At 35.5% G+C, this 16,600-nt stretch overlaps 1 protein-coding gene across 4 annotated transcripts in view; it reads left to right on the forward strand.

Moving 5' to 3' along the window:
- Pik3c2g (phosphatidylinositol-4-phosphate 3-kinase catalytic subunit type 2 gamma) overlaps positions 1–16,600 on the forward strand; it is a 367,859-nt gene that overhangs the window by 308,484 nt on the left and 42,775 nt on the right. For all 4 annotated transcript variants that reach the window (XM_047549321.1, XM_047549319.1, XM_047549320.1 and 1 more), the window contains one exon: positions 7,031–7,106. In XM_047549321.1, the coding sequence (XP_047405277.1) occupies positions 7,031–7,106 (76 nt within the window). The remainder of the gene's footprint in view (positions 1–7,030; positions 7,107–16,600) is intronic.

Below are 16,600 nucleotides of genomic sequence, written 5' to 3' on the forward strand. Positions count from 1 at the left end.
AAAGAAAGAATAAATAGTGGGGAATAGGGCAAACAGTAGTTTGAATCTAAAACACACCAAGTTGAGGTTCCTATAATACTTTCAGAGATATCACGTGAAATATAGACATGTGGATACACATGTCTTCACTTTGGGGAGAAAGTTTGGCTGGCAGTATATATATGGGAGTTGTCAGTGAATGTTTGATTATCAAAGCTATAAGACTAGAAGAGATTCCCTTGGGTGGAAATCTAAATATAAAAGAGAATCAGTCAGAGAACCAGACCATACATCACACCAATTTTAAAGCTTAAGGAGATAAATGAGAATCAACAAAGGGTTCTGACAAGAAGCAACTGGTTGGATGGCCAAAGAGTGGGGTGCCTGGAGTTCAAGAGAAAAAAGTATTTCAAAGGAGAAGAAATAATGAACTGCTTCAAATGCAAATGCGATGACTAAAAACTGCAAATTGACCACTGGATTTAGCAAAATGGATATCATTAGTGAATTTAACAGGAACAGTTTGGTGGAAACTTTAGGAACAAAAACCTCATTGGAATGTGTTCAAGAGAGAATGTAAAGGAAGGAATTTGAGATAGAAAATAAAAACAATTCTTGCAGCATCTTTGCTCTAAAGATAATTGGGGGAAAATAGCGTGCAGAGAAATACAGGTCAAGGATTTTGTTTATTGAAGTAAATTATGGCATATTTGTGTGCTGATTAAAAAAAATCCATTTTGAATGCAAAAATTGATGATTGAAGAGACAAATGAGAACTTGAGTAGGGACAAGAGCAATGACCTTGAGCAGAGAGCTTATGGAAGCTTATGGAAATTCTTTTCTGTTTCTATTTTTTTTTCAATCAAAAAGTCTGCATGTACAGCCAGAGAAATGAGAAGTTATACTCTGTTGAGTACAATGTGTCAAAATGCATTCTACTGTTATTAAAAAGCTAATTTAAAAATAAGAAGTTCAGCCCTGAGCACAGTGAAGGAGGGAGGAGTTTAGGGAACTGAAGGTAAGGAATGAAGCAGCCCTACGTGAATAGACAAGTACATGAATTAATGATATTTGTAGAATTGCCAGAAAATCCTGACAACCCACTCAAAGGTAGTGGCAATGTTGTTACCATGAGACCAATGAGCATGGGGATGTGTTTCTCCTGCAACATGTAGCAGCCTTGTTACAGAGTTGGCAGAAAATAACCAGAATTGGGTTATTCTGGGCCAAAGGGCCAAAGGAATTGAAAAAAAAAAAAAAAAACATGCAATAGAGTTACAATAAATGTGGTCTGTGGAATCCAAATTGGCCAAGGAGGACATGAAAACATGAAATGAAACAGGGCCAGTGAAATGGTCATAGAGTCAAGATTTTTTTTGAGTTGTATAACTAGAGGAAGAGAGATGAAAAGGAGGAAGGGAGTTAGTAGATGGGAAACCAGAAATCCAGATAAAGAAAAGGCTTCGATTACTAGTCAAGGCACAATCCAGAGAACAGGATTGAGGGGCTGAGTAGGAAAGAGGATGAGATCTTTGAAGGAGAGGAGTTCAAGAACAAAGAACTGGGATATGGAAGGAAAATTTGAGGAAACATTATAACAAGGGTATTATTGGAGCAAGTGACAACGTACCAGGTTTAAAAATCTTCAAGAAGTGTAGTATGATCATTGTGGAAATAAGTATAGAGAGTCCTCAAAAGACTAGAAATTGAACCACCATATGACCCATTGGTATTTATCCAAAAGAACTTAAATCAGTATACATTATCAATATATGTATAACAATGTTTATAGCAGAACAATTCAAATAGCCAAGACATGGAACCAGCTTAGATGTCCATCAAGAAATGAATGGATAAAGGGAATGTACATATACACAATGGAGTTCTGGTCAACTATAAAGAAGAATGAAATTAAGTTATTTGTGGGTAAATGGATGGAACTGACATACTTATTTCACTGCTAAGTGAAATAAGCCAGACCCAGAAAAGCAAGCACCAAATGTATTTCCTCATACACAGAAGGTAGAAAGAAAAAAAAAAAATAAGAAAAGGGGAATGTCATAAAAATAGAAGAAAGATCCAGTAGAGGGAAAGTAGAGGAGCAAGAGGAGGGAAAAGGGACAACCTAGGGGATAAAAGTCAATCAAATTATGCTGTATGAATGTATGAATATACCACAGTTAATCCCATTTTATGTATAATTACAGTACACTAATGAAAAATAAATGCATGTAAATAAAAGAAAGAAGACGGGAAAAAGAAATTAGGGAGCAGGGAGAAAAGGCAGAAGGAAAGGAGATATCCTAGGGAATGAGTTGCATTAAATTATGTTATACACACATATGAATATGTCACAAAGAAGCCTACCATCATATATAATTATAGTGCACTAATAAAAACACAAAAAAGGAAATTAAAAATATAAAAGAATAGGAAGTTCAGTGACACAGAGATCCACAGGCAAGTGCAACAACCAAGGGTAAAGGACAGTATAATCAGGCATTTTTATAAAGGAAATAAAGCAGAAGTTAGAAGAGTAGAAGAGCAAGGGATATGAGAAGGATACCTACCTCACATTCAGGACCAGGACTCCGAAGGGAAGGGGACACAGCTTCCATTTCAAAGGCTTGAAGGGGAAGCAGAACACTCAGGGAATGGAGTCGTTGAGCATCTGAGGGGTCTTGCTGGTGGCATTCTCCAGGACTGATGTCTTTTCTTCTTCCAAACACATGTGATTGTACTGCATTTCTACTTAAAATCCATCAGTAGGTTGCACTACACTAGGCTTCATCGTATACAGAGGACCAGTGCCCTCTAGAACTAGAGCTCTTTTATGAGTGTCCCACCAACCCCCACAGGCAGCCTGCACTTCTAGAGGCCATTTGTGGGGTCATACAAGTGACCCTGGGCTTACTGACTGCACTGTTCCCATCATGTTAGATCGAATTCCATTCAGTCACTGATCCTTTCAGGAGTTCAGTTTCTTCATTTGTAGAATAAAGAACTGAAATTCAGAGTTCTACCAGGGAAACGGTTGCCACTTGAGGAATGAAGCAGGATAGCAAACTTTGTTTTGTTGTTGTTTTGTCTTGTCTTGTCTTGTCTTGTTTTGTTTTGTGTGGTCTGGAGAACAAACCCAGGGCCTCAGGCATGGCAGGCAACTGCCCCAACTCTTAGGTACACCCCAGCCTGAAACATTCATGATGGAGAATCTTCTAGAGATTTTAGGTTAATTGACCTTGCCCCTTAGTTGTCAGTTGTGCCTTCCAGTCATTGAGACAACCAAAAGTTTTCCCATGGTGCTTTTCAAATATCACACACTGCAAGGTTGCTAGACAAAATACAGGCCACCCAGTTTATTTCCAATTTTTGATAAACAAATTTTTTTAAGTGAAAGTATGTCCCAAATACTGCCTGGGTTTTTATTTTTTATATCTGGAAACTCTACAAATAGGGAACCCTGACATGTGTGGCTATATATCACTGTCAATATAAAAAAAATGCCACCTCTAGAATTGTGCAGTATACAACTTATACAACTAAATGTAGCCACACTGCTTGAAAAGCAATACAAACCCAGTTGCAAACACCAGTGCATGTTTTCAGTGACAGCAACTCTTTGCTAACATTTCTATAAATCTCCAAACTACTAATTGTGTAATGTGCTCAAAAGTTGTGGTATGCCTGAACACAAGTAAAGTCAGGCCTAAGAAAATCTAATTACTGATTATTTTGAGATAAAGCAATATTACTATTTTTTACCATCTTCATCTCTCTGACACTGGATCATATTTACTCTCAAAAAAAAGATCTGTTGCAATAAAGAATTAATATTTAGCCTATCACCTACACCTAGAATTATAAATGAGGACCTCATGGATGTAATGACAGTGTAATCCCAAGGGAACAATTAGCAAGTGGTGACATTTCAGACAGTAATTGGAAAGATATCGTGCCTAATACTGAAGTCTAATAACTAGTGGGTAGTAAGGTCAAACTTCACCAAAAATGAATAATTGACTATTTGTCAAAAGACTAAAGGAGGTCAAATTTTCTCCAACAAATTCTGCACACTCTGAGGTTTGATTTTAAACTTTCAAAAAAAAAAAAAATACTTGATGTGGTTGGCTCCCTGAATACAGATTGATTTCTTAAGAATAGGCTCCTATTAAATTACCATACAAGAGATCAAGACATAGAGCTAAAATTGATAACTAATTTATGAAGAATGCATGCATTAGAAACCAACATATTCTATATTTAAGACAGATCTGTTTGTTTCTGTGACAGCATTTGTTGAATAGAAATACTGTACTATGCTTCAGGGAATTAGTCACCATCTTTGCTCTTGTATATCATTGGAAAAAAAAATAAAGAGCACATGAGAAGCTTTGAGCAAATTGGTAGATGGGTTGAAAAAGAAGGAGAAAGGAGCATTCAGGAAGACAAGGAGGTGAGATCATGACACAGCTGATGAAATGAATATAATTCCACATAGTTAGGCAGAAAATGTCAGAGGGGAAGTGGTGGGAGACAAGATAGGGAAACGAACAACATTCCAATCAAGAAGAGTCTTACAAGCCTTCTTAGGCAGTTGATCTTTTCATAAGAGTAATTCAGATTTTAAAAAGGTAATTACTTTGAAAGATTAGCTTGGCAATTATGTTGAGAAGATTGGAGTAAAGGGCACAAGATAACAGGATTTCCTGCTCTTGCCTAGGTGAGAGTTGATGCTGGCACTAGGAATATCACAGTAAACCTGGAAGGAAGAAATGTAGGAGAGAGGTGATCTGTGGTACCTAGCAATTAATTTTAGCATGAGGTAAGAAGAACAGAACCTGTATTGTTAACCAGAACACAGAAGAAGCAGAAAACTGAGGTAAAGGGAAAGAAAACGCACTTTAGTGATGCACTTGCTAGGTTTCAGTTGTTAGAGCAGACAAAAACCCAACAAGGAAGTATTTTAATATGAGAGCTGAAGTTTAGGAAATGGATCTGGGACAAAGACTTAGATTATTACATCATTATAGATGCCACCAGAAATAATAACATTACCCAGAAGAATGTATTGGAGTAATGAGAGGAAGACCTAGTTGTGAGGATCATCAAAACTTAACTTATAAGCAAAAGGTAAAGGAATCTGAAATAAGAGATGGCAGTCAAGTGGAGGAGGAACTGAGGTATCATAAAAGCAAATAAAATCACCAAAAATTAAATACTAGATGAAGGCCAAGGAAATCCCCACAGGATTTGGAAAGAAAGACATTTAAAAAGAGAGAGATTGTTAGAGATGGAGATAAGAGGATTTTCAGGGGACAACTAGTAGAACCCTGCAAGTGGTGGATCATAAGGTAAGTAGAAAAAGAAGTGGAACTGGTGTGAGTTCAGACGACACTTCCCTTACTTGGTTTACATCAGGGAGGAGAAATATATCACAGGGCATTAATGACAAGGCATCATTTATGTGTGAATAGGCTTTGCAGGTTTGACTCGGCAGTTCATTTGTTATTAACATGGAGAGAGTTGGCCACATTTTGTACAGATAAGAAAAAGGATGAAAATGCTAAAATTTCTTTAGAATGTTCTACAAGATTCCCATGAGGAGGAGAGAATAGAATCCAGGACATAACTAAAGAATCTGCATTAGATGATTTTCTAGGACTGCCATAACAAAATACAACAAATTGGGTAGCTTAAAAACAAGACTCCCACTGTCTGACAGTTCCAGCAGCCAAAAGTCTGAAATCAAGGTGTCTGCAGGGTTGGTTCCTTATGATGGCTGTGAGAGAAGAATCAGTACCTTGGCTTGCACATGGTCATCTTCTCCCTATGTCTCTTCACATTACCTTCTATGTGTGTCTGTGTCCAATCACCTCCTTTTACAAGGACACCAGTCATATTGGATTAGGAGCTTACACTACTCCAGGATGAGCTCATCATAACTGACCTACCTACATTAGCAATGACCCTATTTCCAAATCAGATCATGTTCTGAGGTCCTGAGGGTTAGCACTTCAATATGTGAATTCAGTGGGGAGATTCAACTCAACCTGTAACAGAGGGAAGCAAGACACTTCTTCCGCTGTTACCAGTAGAAAAGAGAAACATCACTATGAGAATCTGCAGATTTTATGGCAGGAAGTTTAGGAATTTCCATTTGCCTTTTGTATTCTCTGAAGTGGAGATAAAGTCATGGACAGAGGAGACAGAGTTAGAAGTTAAAACATCCAAGGGGAGGTTTGAAAGAGCCATTTCACAGAATGAGAGAGAAGGCTGAACAGGCAGCCTGTGAGGCAGCTTTGACAGTTATGCATCAGACTATAAGTAGAGAAAATAATCAATTATTCAGTGTGGTCTTTATATAATAATGTAAAATCTCCTGGGGAAGGCTACTTTGGTTATATAATAGCTTACAACAAAATGTGTGACAATTCAGTAAAGAAAAGCTCTTAGATTCACCAATCAGCCATGCATTTGGAACTCGAGTTAAATGTCAGTTTGTGATCATCCCTATTTTTATAGCTAAAGTTATACATAACTGGAATTTCCATTAAAGCATTTGATGTAATCTGTTTCCTCCCCTAAGCTGTTCTCTAAAGAGAAAGATCACCTTATGTATCTCTCTGGCTCTAAATACCCCTAGCCTTCTCCATGCAAGAGAGGGCAGGGGGCACCCAGTGAGCGTTCCTAGAATGGAAATTTCAGTAACAGTTATTTGCTAAGTATCTGTGTCCTACAGGAGTCATTTTTCTCAGAAAGCCTGTCCAAAGATATATGTTTTCTAGAAAAGGGAGGTTTAAGATTCAAGCATAATTTAAAATTCCAGAATGTTAACATTTATGGTGCACTCCAAGAGCAGACTACAGGTGAAGCTCTTGAAGAAATGTAATCTCATAAAAGATAGTTTGACTTATGGTAAAAAAAACTTTATTGAATTATGAAATCTATAAGAGGCATCTCTAAAATGGCAATGTCTTCATACAACTGTGATCAGGAGTGGGTAAATAAATGCAAGAAATGAAGAGATATTATATTTCATCTTGTTTTTCAGAGTGATTGTGTACTCAGTTTTTTCCTCTCTGAACCTGTGCAACATGCAATTGAGGAACCTTCACTTTTGGACCTAGGCAAGTACATATACCATTATTACTCTATGTAGTGATTAAATTTCAATACAATTGTGCAAAAAATTTCAACTATAATATTTTTAATTTTCAAATTAAAATCTCTTTTTAAGACCAAAGCCTTAATCATTTTTACCTAACCATTTCCAAAGCATTTAACCCCTTTAGGATATGCTCTTCAATTTGGATTAAACCTAAGTATGTTTGTCCAATTGTAATAGCTACATGCCACACTACTAATATATTTCAATTAATTAAGCACTGGGTTAAAATTGTCAGAGATAGAGTTCCTGATTTCCCCTGAAGGTAAGTCCTACAGTTTACTCCATATGTTAGAAAAAAACAAAAATAAATATTAGGCAAAAGTAGCGATCATCAGTTATCTAGCAGGTTCAATAATACATGAATTTCTTTCCAGAGTCTTATTGGAGTGCCAGAATAACCCAGCAAAATCACTCACCCTATTCTCTTCCAAATGTGTACTCTACTAATTCTAATTAACATTTCTATCATTTTCTCTTAGGTCAACAAAGACTCTCTTTGAAAGTTGTCTCAATTTTAAACATTTATAATATAATTCCATTGCAAAAAGTAGCATCGAATAATAATACAACAATAACAGTTTTTATCTCAGGATTTCCAAACCCATCATTTGCCTTTCTCTGACCTTTCAACTTCACCTTCATTTTATTCACGTCCACCTTCTTATTCTCCGTCTTTAAGATTAGGCCCACCTGCTTATCACCTCTGCTTGTGTCTGACATTCTAGTTAGTTACTCCTCAAGGTGCCTAGATTCATACACCAGATCAGATTGTGTAGCATAATTGTTTATAAAGTTGTATAACTGTTTGCATCTGCCTTGCTTCTCCTGGTCAGTTAAAAGTAATCAAGGACTGCCTGCACTGTATGTTGCTCTTTATTTTACAAATCCTAAGTCAATGCAGGAGGACTGAACCTCCTTTCTCCCTCCACTTTTCACTGATCATGTGACACCACTCTCCAAGATGCTTTGCTCATATAGAAAAACCATCAAAAATATTTAGTAAATCAGGCAATCTGTTACATTTTACAGCACTTCCCCAAGGAATAATGATGCCCACAACATAAAATATTTCTATTTGTGTTGTCATAATTCACAAATACCTATCTTCCTTTAAAAATACTATTAGCTGGAGAAATTTTTTGTTCACAACTTGAACTTAAAGGATCTAAATTTTGAAAGTAAAAACAAGCAGGAGGTGATAGTTCTAGAAGTTTTTGAAAAAAATAGTATGAGGTTAGTCTCTATTACACCATTAAACCTCCTCAAGAAAATTGTTTCTCTTTTTCAAGAAATTAAACTTCATCTCACTGTCAGAATTTCAGTTTTGCTAATAGATTATTTCTTTGAAAGACATTTTGAAATACATATGCACACAAAAAATTTAGGATTATCTTTACAAAAACAAAGTGTTGGTTAAGATTTTTTTTCTACATTTTCAAATTTCTTACATCATCAGTACTCAAAATTTGTTTCAGCACTGATGACTGACAAAATATTTGATTCTAGATATTTTTAGTTTATAGGCTATGTATTAAACATAACCTATTATCTTAAAACAATAGAGCACAGCTTCCAAGCAGAATATGCAAATCACTACAACAAACAAGGATTAGCAGGAAGTTGTTCCTTGTTCTCTTCATTATTTCCTCTTTTATATCTCTGAATTCTTAATCTTTTGTCATAGAATAACAGTTGATTCTAAGCAAGAAGTACATTTATTTTAAGCACTATTCTCGTTCGTGAACTGAAAGTTTATGTTGTTAAATAATTAAGGGCAAAATTATTCAAGTGTATTAAAATACTGTTTTACATACACCTTAAGTAAAAATCCCAGAATTTGCCACTTGATCTCCTCTATCAGTTAATTAAGAGGGCGGATTCTGCATATCTGTGTATGTAGATACATGACCTTTAAAGATCATCTCAGCAATACTGTGTCATGCTGGGTCTGGAAGACACTAATCATCCTTTGCCTTTGCTCATTAACTAAACTTGGTAGACCAACAGAATTTCTTTTTCCAGTTCCAATCCAATCATCCCTCTTCTCTGCTAAAATCTTTCCCTTGGGAAGACCAACTTCATACATTTGAGACCCATGCAGCCACACAGAGAAGGGGTGTTAAGAAAGTTCTACACTTGGTTTAAAACTTTGGAGCAAGTTGAAATTCTTGATAAGTTTGAAAAGATCTGCACAGTTTATTTTGCTGCAGACCTCACAAATTATGTAGCTAATGAAGATTAAAATCCTTAACATGACATCCCAGTAGAATCTAGTACCCATCGATTTCCCTTTCAAGACCACTATCAGGTCATCTCCATCTTCATTTGTCTTTTTTCAGTTCCTCAGTTAGGTGAACATCATTAGTATCTCTGTCTGGATCACTTGACTCCTCTTCCTCCTTATCATGTGCCCTTCAGATTTCAACTCAAGTATCTTTGCTTTACTTTCTTGTGACGCTGTTTCTTCAAAATACTGGTTTCAATGATGAATCTGGCACATCTGTTTACTGCAAACTCAAAATATTTGAAAGGATGATCCATGTCTGTAAGCACACTATTGCATTTCCAGAGCCTACCACAGTATCTGGCCTACTCTGGATGCTCAATAAATAATTACTGAATGAATGATTTATGACAGAAAGAACAACCATGGAAGCACATTGATATTCTCTATAAAGGTAGTTTGTAATTTTTATAAAAATGACAAGAGAGAGGAACCCAAAATCCAAAAAGATGGTATTCCTTCTACACTCATTACTTCATGTGAAAAAGTCCTGGCAGAAGACAGTCAAGGCTTCCCAACCACAAGACTTAAATAATCAACTGGGGGAAAAAATCTTCCACAAATTATTACATTAAATATTATGGATGGTAGATTCAACCAAAGTACTAACCAGAAAGTTGCTAAATTTTATCTTAAGCATATATTTTTTTAACTCCTAAATGACATGATCCTGTATATTCTCCATAAAATTGATAGTGCCCTGTGTGATTCAGTTTTGCATTACTATAAAAAAAAAAAAAACTTTATATAATCAACTTAAAAGAAGAAGGGTATATTTTGGCTCACAATTTTGGAGGCTTCAGTCCATGATCAATTGATCATGTTTTCTTTGGACCTGTGGTGTGAAACTATATCATGGCTAGATCAGGTAGATAAACAAAGCTGCTCACTTCATGGTGACTACAAAGCAAGAGAAAGAGGAAAAGGAGGGACTGTGGTTCCAGTGGCCCCTTGGGGCTCACTTCCAATGACCTAACTTCCTTCCAGTAGGCCCCACCTCCTACAGGTTCTACCACCTCCCAACAGCACCATGGGCTGAGAACCAAGCTTTCAACACATGGACTTTTGATGAATACATACCCAAAACATAACAGCCTCCAGGCCAAATAATACTTTCACACACACAGAAATAAAATAACCCGTTGGCCTCCACTAAACAGCTCTGACACACAGAAGATAGATTTTTGTCAAGGTACAGTCATAATAACATAGGTAATGGAGTAGAACATGTCAAAGACAATTGCCAGAGTTAAGAAAATGAGTTAATGAGCATGTTTAGACAACATTGATAATTAAAATGATTGCAAACACAAGATTTCAATCTTTACTCCACATCATTACTTCCACTTTGAGAGGTTGATTTAAAAGGGAACTTGAAGTCATTCACTCTATGTGGCAGGGTCTCACTGGCTAATGGTGTAGCTACTTGCTTTGGCAGAAACCAGATTTTTATCTCTAGGTTGAATTATGAAATTTGGTTTTTCAATTTAAATTTTACTGATATGTTGTTTTATAAGAGGAATAATTTCTGGTGCCTGTGGTACAGCAGGGTGAACATAATTAACAATGATATATACCTCAAAATATTTAGAAGAGAGGATTTTGAATGTACTCACCATAAAGAAATGATAAAAGTCCAAGATGCTAGATATACTAATTGATCACTGAGTTGATCACAATCCAATGTGTACATGAATCAAAACACCACTACATTATACCTCATAAATATGCACAAATATCATATGTCAGCAAAAAAATAACAAAAATGTTAGTGATATGGAAGGACAAGAAGGAAAAGAGAACTACTTAAAAATAAACACTTTGTATTAAGTTGTTTTAGAAATATTCAATTGGAAGCTTTAAAACCATACCCATTTTGCTATATTATAGCATATATCCTTGTATTTTTAGTTAGGAAAATATTTCAAACTTACTTGTGGCTTATCTGAAAAGGAAAAGAAGGAAAGAAGATAAGTTAAAGGGTTTTTTTTAATTACTTCATCCCTGATAGCTGGATGTCAAAGGATATCACCAAAACCCAAGAAATCATGCAATAAATCTACACATATGTAATATTAGGGAAATACTAAGAAATTTCACAACACTGAGTAACTGGGTGATAGATGCAAACAGAGCAAGAAAGATAATGTACAGTAATTTTATCTTTTATTCTATTAAGTAATCAATACTGTCAAAAGAACTCAATGTCTAAGGTTATTAAACAGATGTAAATACCAAAAACAATATTGCAACTTTCCTAAATATCACAAATACATAAAAGTTAAAAAAAATTACTTAGTGAAAGACTTTCTTTAAAGTCAGAAAAACAAAAGTGTAAAATAATAATATCCAAGAGAAAACATATCAATAGATGTAAATGAGCTTAACTTATCAATTAAGATTTTTTTTATACTGGAGGAAAAATGCAAATAACAACTCTATAGTTAATGTGAAAACACATCTAAATTGAAGTGATTTTAAAAGGTTGAAAATTATAGTATGGCTACAGATATTTAGGTAAATATAATGAAACAGAAATCAGAGGTTATAATCTTATTGAAGAAGGTGGTATTTAGGCCAAAAAAACATTTCAAGTAAACAAGGAACAGAACCTTAAATTATAGTGATTATAATTCTCAATAAAGATATGAGCCGACTCATCTCATAGAAAGAGACACCCATAGACTAAAGGTGAAAGGATGGGGAAAAACATACCATGCACACGGACACAGCAAAAAAGCTGGAGTATCCATCCTCATCTCAGATAATGTGGACTTCAAACCAAAACTAGTCAGAAGGGATAAAGAAGGACATTACATGCTGCTTAAGGGAAGCATAAATCAGCAAGACTTAACAATCATAAATATCTATGCCCCAAACATTGGCTCATCCACGTACGTCAAACAAATCCTTCTCAATTCCAGAAATCAAATAGACCACAACACAATCATACTAGGCGATTTTAACACACCTCTCTCACCACTGGATAGATCGTCCAAACAAAAATTGAATAAAGAAACTATAGATCTCAACAACACAATCAGCAATTTAGACTTAACAGACATATATAGAATATACCATCCAACAAAGAACGAATACACTTTCTTCTCAGCAGCACATGGATCCTTCTCTAAAATAGACCATATTTTATGCCACAAAGCTACTGTTAGCAAATACAAGAAGATAGAGATACTACCTTGTACTCTATCAGATCATAATGGATTGAAATTAGAAATAAATGACAGAAAAAAAACAGAAACTTCTCCAATACTTGGAGACTAAATAATACACTATTATATGATGAATGGATAACAGAAGACATCAGGAGGGAAATAAAAAAATTCTTAGAAGTAAACGAGAACAAAGACACATCATATCAAAATCTCTGGGACACTATGAAAGCAGTACTTAGAGGAAGATTTATTTCATGGGGTGCATTCAAAAAAAGAAGTAGAAATCAACAAATAAACGACTTAACACTACAGCTCAAAGCACTAGAAAAAGAAGAGCAGACCAATACCAAAAGTAGTAGAAGACAGGAAATAGTTAAAATCAGAGCCGAAATCAACGAAATCGAAACAAAAGAAACAATTGGAAAAATTAACAAAATAAATAGTTGGTTCTTTGAAAAATAAATAAAATTGATAAACCCTTAGCCACACTAACAAAGAGAAAGAGGGAGAAAACTCAAATTACTAAAATTCGGAATGAACAAGGAAACATCACAACAGACACGAGTGAAATACAAAACATAATTAGAAGCTATTTTGAAAATCTATACTCCAACAAAACAGAAAACCTCGAAGACATCAACAAATTTCTAGAGACATATGAATTACCTAAACTGAACGAGGAGGACATACACAACCTAAATAAACCAATTTCAAGCAATGAAATAGAAGAGGTCATCAAAAGCCTACCAACAAAGAAAAGTCCAGGACCAGATGGGTTCTCAGCCGAGTTCTACAAAACCTTTAAAGAAGAGCTCATTCCAATACTCCTCAAACTATTCCATGAAATAGAAGAGGAGGGAACCCTCCCAAACTCGTTCTATGAAGCCAATATCACCCTGATACCTAAACCAGACAGAGACACATCGAGGAAAGAAAATTTCAGACCAATATCCTTAATGAACATCGACGCAAAAATTCTCAACAAAATTTTAGCAAATCGCATACAAATATATATTAAAAAGATAGTGCACCACGATCAAGTGGGTTTTATCCCAGGGATGCAAGGTTGGTTCAACATTCGGAAATCAATAAATGTCATTCACCATATCAACAGACTTAAAGTTAAGAATCACATGATTATTTCAATAGATGCAGAAAAAGCATTCGATAAAATACAGCATCCCTTCATGCTCAAGACACTAGAAAAAATTGGGGTAGTGGGAACATTCCTAAACATTATAAAGGCAATCTACGCTAAGCCCATGGCTAATATCATTCTAAATGGTGAAAAACTGAAAGCGTTCCCCCTAAAAACTGGAACAAGGCAGGGATGCCCTCTTTCACCACTTCTATTCAACATCATCCTTGAGACTCTAGCCAGAGCAATCAGACAAACCAAAGAAATTAAAGGGATACGAATAGGAAAAGAAGAACTCAAACTATCCCTGTTCGCTGATGACATGATTATATATTTAGAGGAACCTGGAAATTCCACCAGAAAACTTTTAGAACTCATAAGTGAATTCAGTAAAGTAGCAGGTTACAAGATCAATGCTCATAAATCCAATGCATTTTTATACATAAGTGATGAATCTTCAGAAAGAGAAATTAGAAAAACTACCCCATTCACAATAGCATCAAAAAAAATAAAATAGTTGGGAATCAATCTCACAAAAGAGGTGAAAGATCTCTACAATGAGAACTACAGAACACTAAAGAAAGAAATTCAAGAAAACCTTAGAAGATGGAAAGATCTCCCATGTTCCTGGATAGGCAGAATTAATATCGTCAAAATGGCTATACTACCTAAAGCGCTATACAGATTCAATGCAATTCCAATTAAAATCCCAATGATGTACCTTGCAGAAATAGAGCAAGCAATTATGAAATTCATCTGGAAGAATAAAAAACCTAGAATAGCTAAAGCAATCCTCAGTAGCAAGAGCGAAGCAGGGGGTATTGCAATACCAGATCTTCAACTCTACTACAAAGCAATAGTAACAAAACGGCATGGTATTGGTACCAAAATAGACAGGTAGATCAATGGTACAGAATAGAGGACACGGACACAAACCCAAACAAATACAATTTTCTCATACTAGACAAAGGTTCCAAAAATATGCAATGGAGAAAAGATAGCCTCTTCAACAAATGGTGCTGGGAAAACTGGAAAACCATATGCAATAGAATGAAATTAAACCCCTATCTCTCACCCTACACAAAACTCAAATCAAAATGGATTAAGGACCTTGGAATCAGACCAGAGACCCTGCATCTTATAGAAGAAAAAGTAGGTACAAATCTTCAACTTGTTGGCTTAGGATCAGACTTCCTTAACAGGACTCCCATAGCACAAGAAATAAAAGCAAGAATCAACAACTGGGATAGATTCAAACTAAAAAGCTTTCTCTCAGCAAAGGAAACTATCAGAAATGTGAAGAGAGAGCCTACAGAGTGGGAGAATATTTTTGCCAACCATACCTCAGATAGAGCGCTAATTTCCAGAATCTATAAAGAACTCAAAAAACTCTACACGAAGAATACAAATAATCCAATCAACAAATGGGCTAAGGAAATGAACAGACACTTCACAGAAGAAGATGTACAAGTAATCAACAGATATATGAAAAAATGTTCAACATCCCTAGTAATAAGGGAAATGCAAATCAAAACTACCCTAAGATTTCATCTCACCCCAATTAGAATGGCGATTATCAAGAATACAAGCAACAATAGGTGTTGGCGAGGATGTGGGGAGAAAGGTACACTCTTACATTGCTGGTGGGGCTGCAAATTAGTGCAGCCACTCTGGAAAGCAGTGTGGAGATTCCTCAGAAAGCTTGGAATGGAAACACCATTTGACCCAGCTATCCCACTCCTTGGTCTATACCCAAAGGACTTAAAATCAGCATACTACAGAGATACAGCCACATCAATGTTCATTGCTGCTCAATTCACCATAGCCAGATTGTGGAACCAACCTAGATGCCCTTCAGTTGATGAATGGATAAAGAAACTGTGGCATATTTATACAATGGAATATTACTCTGCAATGAAGAATGATAAAATTATGGCATTTGTAGGCAAATGGTCGAAATTGGAGAATATCATGCTAAGTGAGATAAGCCAATCTCAAAAAACTAAAGGTCGAATGATCTCGCTGATAAGCGGATGAGGACATATAATGGGGGTGGGAGGGGTTAGCATTAGGTTTAGGGTTAGGTTTAGAGTTAGGCTAAGGAGAGCGGTAAGAATGAAGGAAAGAAGGACTGTATAAAGGGAAAAGGGTGGGAGGGGTGGGGGGGAAGGGAAAAAAAAATAAACATCATTACCCTATGTAAACGTAAAAAAAATAAATAATAAAAAAAAGATATGAGCCATTCTGACTATATATCAAATAAAATAGCAGCAACATACATAAAGCAGAAATTATGATACACATAAGGAGAAACACATGAAATCACACTAGCAGTAGGGTAGTCTCCCAGTTTATAAAAGATCAAAGGAAAAAAATAAAGTAGATCATTAGAAAAACTGAATAATAAAATTAATAATGCAAAATTGGTGGTCTTATATTAAATTCTTTATCCTGAAAATAGAGAATGTCTATCAAGTGCCTAAGAGCCTTCATGAAATTAGAGTCTATATGCGGCCACAAGAAATTGCAGTAAATTTCCCAAAGTAGAAATATTATAGATAATATCACTAAATATGACAGAATAAAGTGAAAAATTTATAGGCTTATAGAAGGCTTCAAAAACCTAGAAAACACTTAAGTTTGGGGGTTGAAAAGTGTCTCTTGAACAACTTTTGGGACTAAACGAATTACAAACCAAATTTGCAATATTTCTAAGAAATACCAACATTGAAATACTGCATCTCAGACACTGTGAGAGACTCACACAGCAATGCTCAGAGGAAAATTGGAATAAATGAAAGAGCCACAAAACAAGAGAAAACAAAAAGTGGGGGAAGGCTAGATGAAAGTAGATATTA

The sequence above is a fragment of the Sciurus carolinensis genome, chromosome 4 (genome assembly GCF_902686445.1).
Source record: "Sciurus carolinensis chromosome 4, mSciCar1.2, whole genome shotgun sequence".
NCBI classification, from domain to species: domain Eukaryota; kingdom Metazoa; phylum Chordata; class Mammalia; order Rodentia; family Sciuridae; genus Sciurus; species Sciurus carolinensis.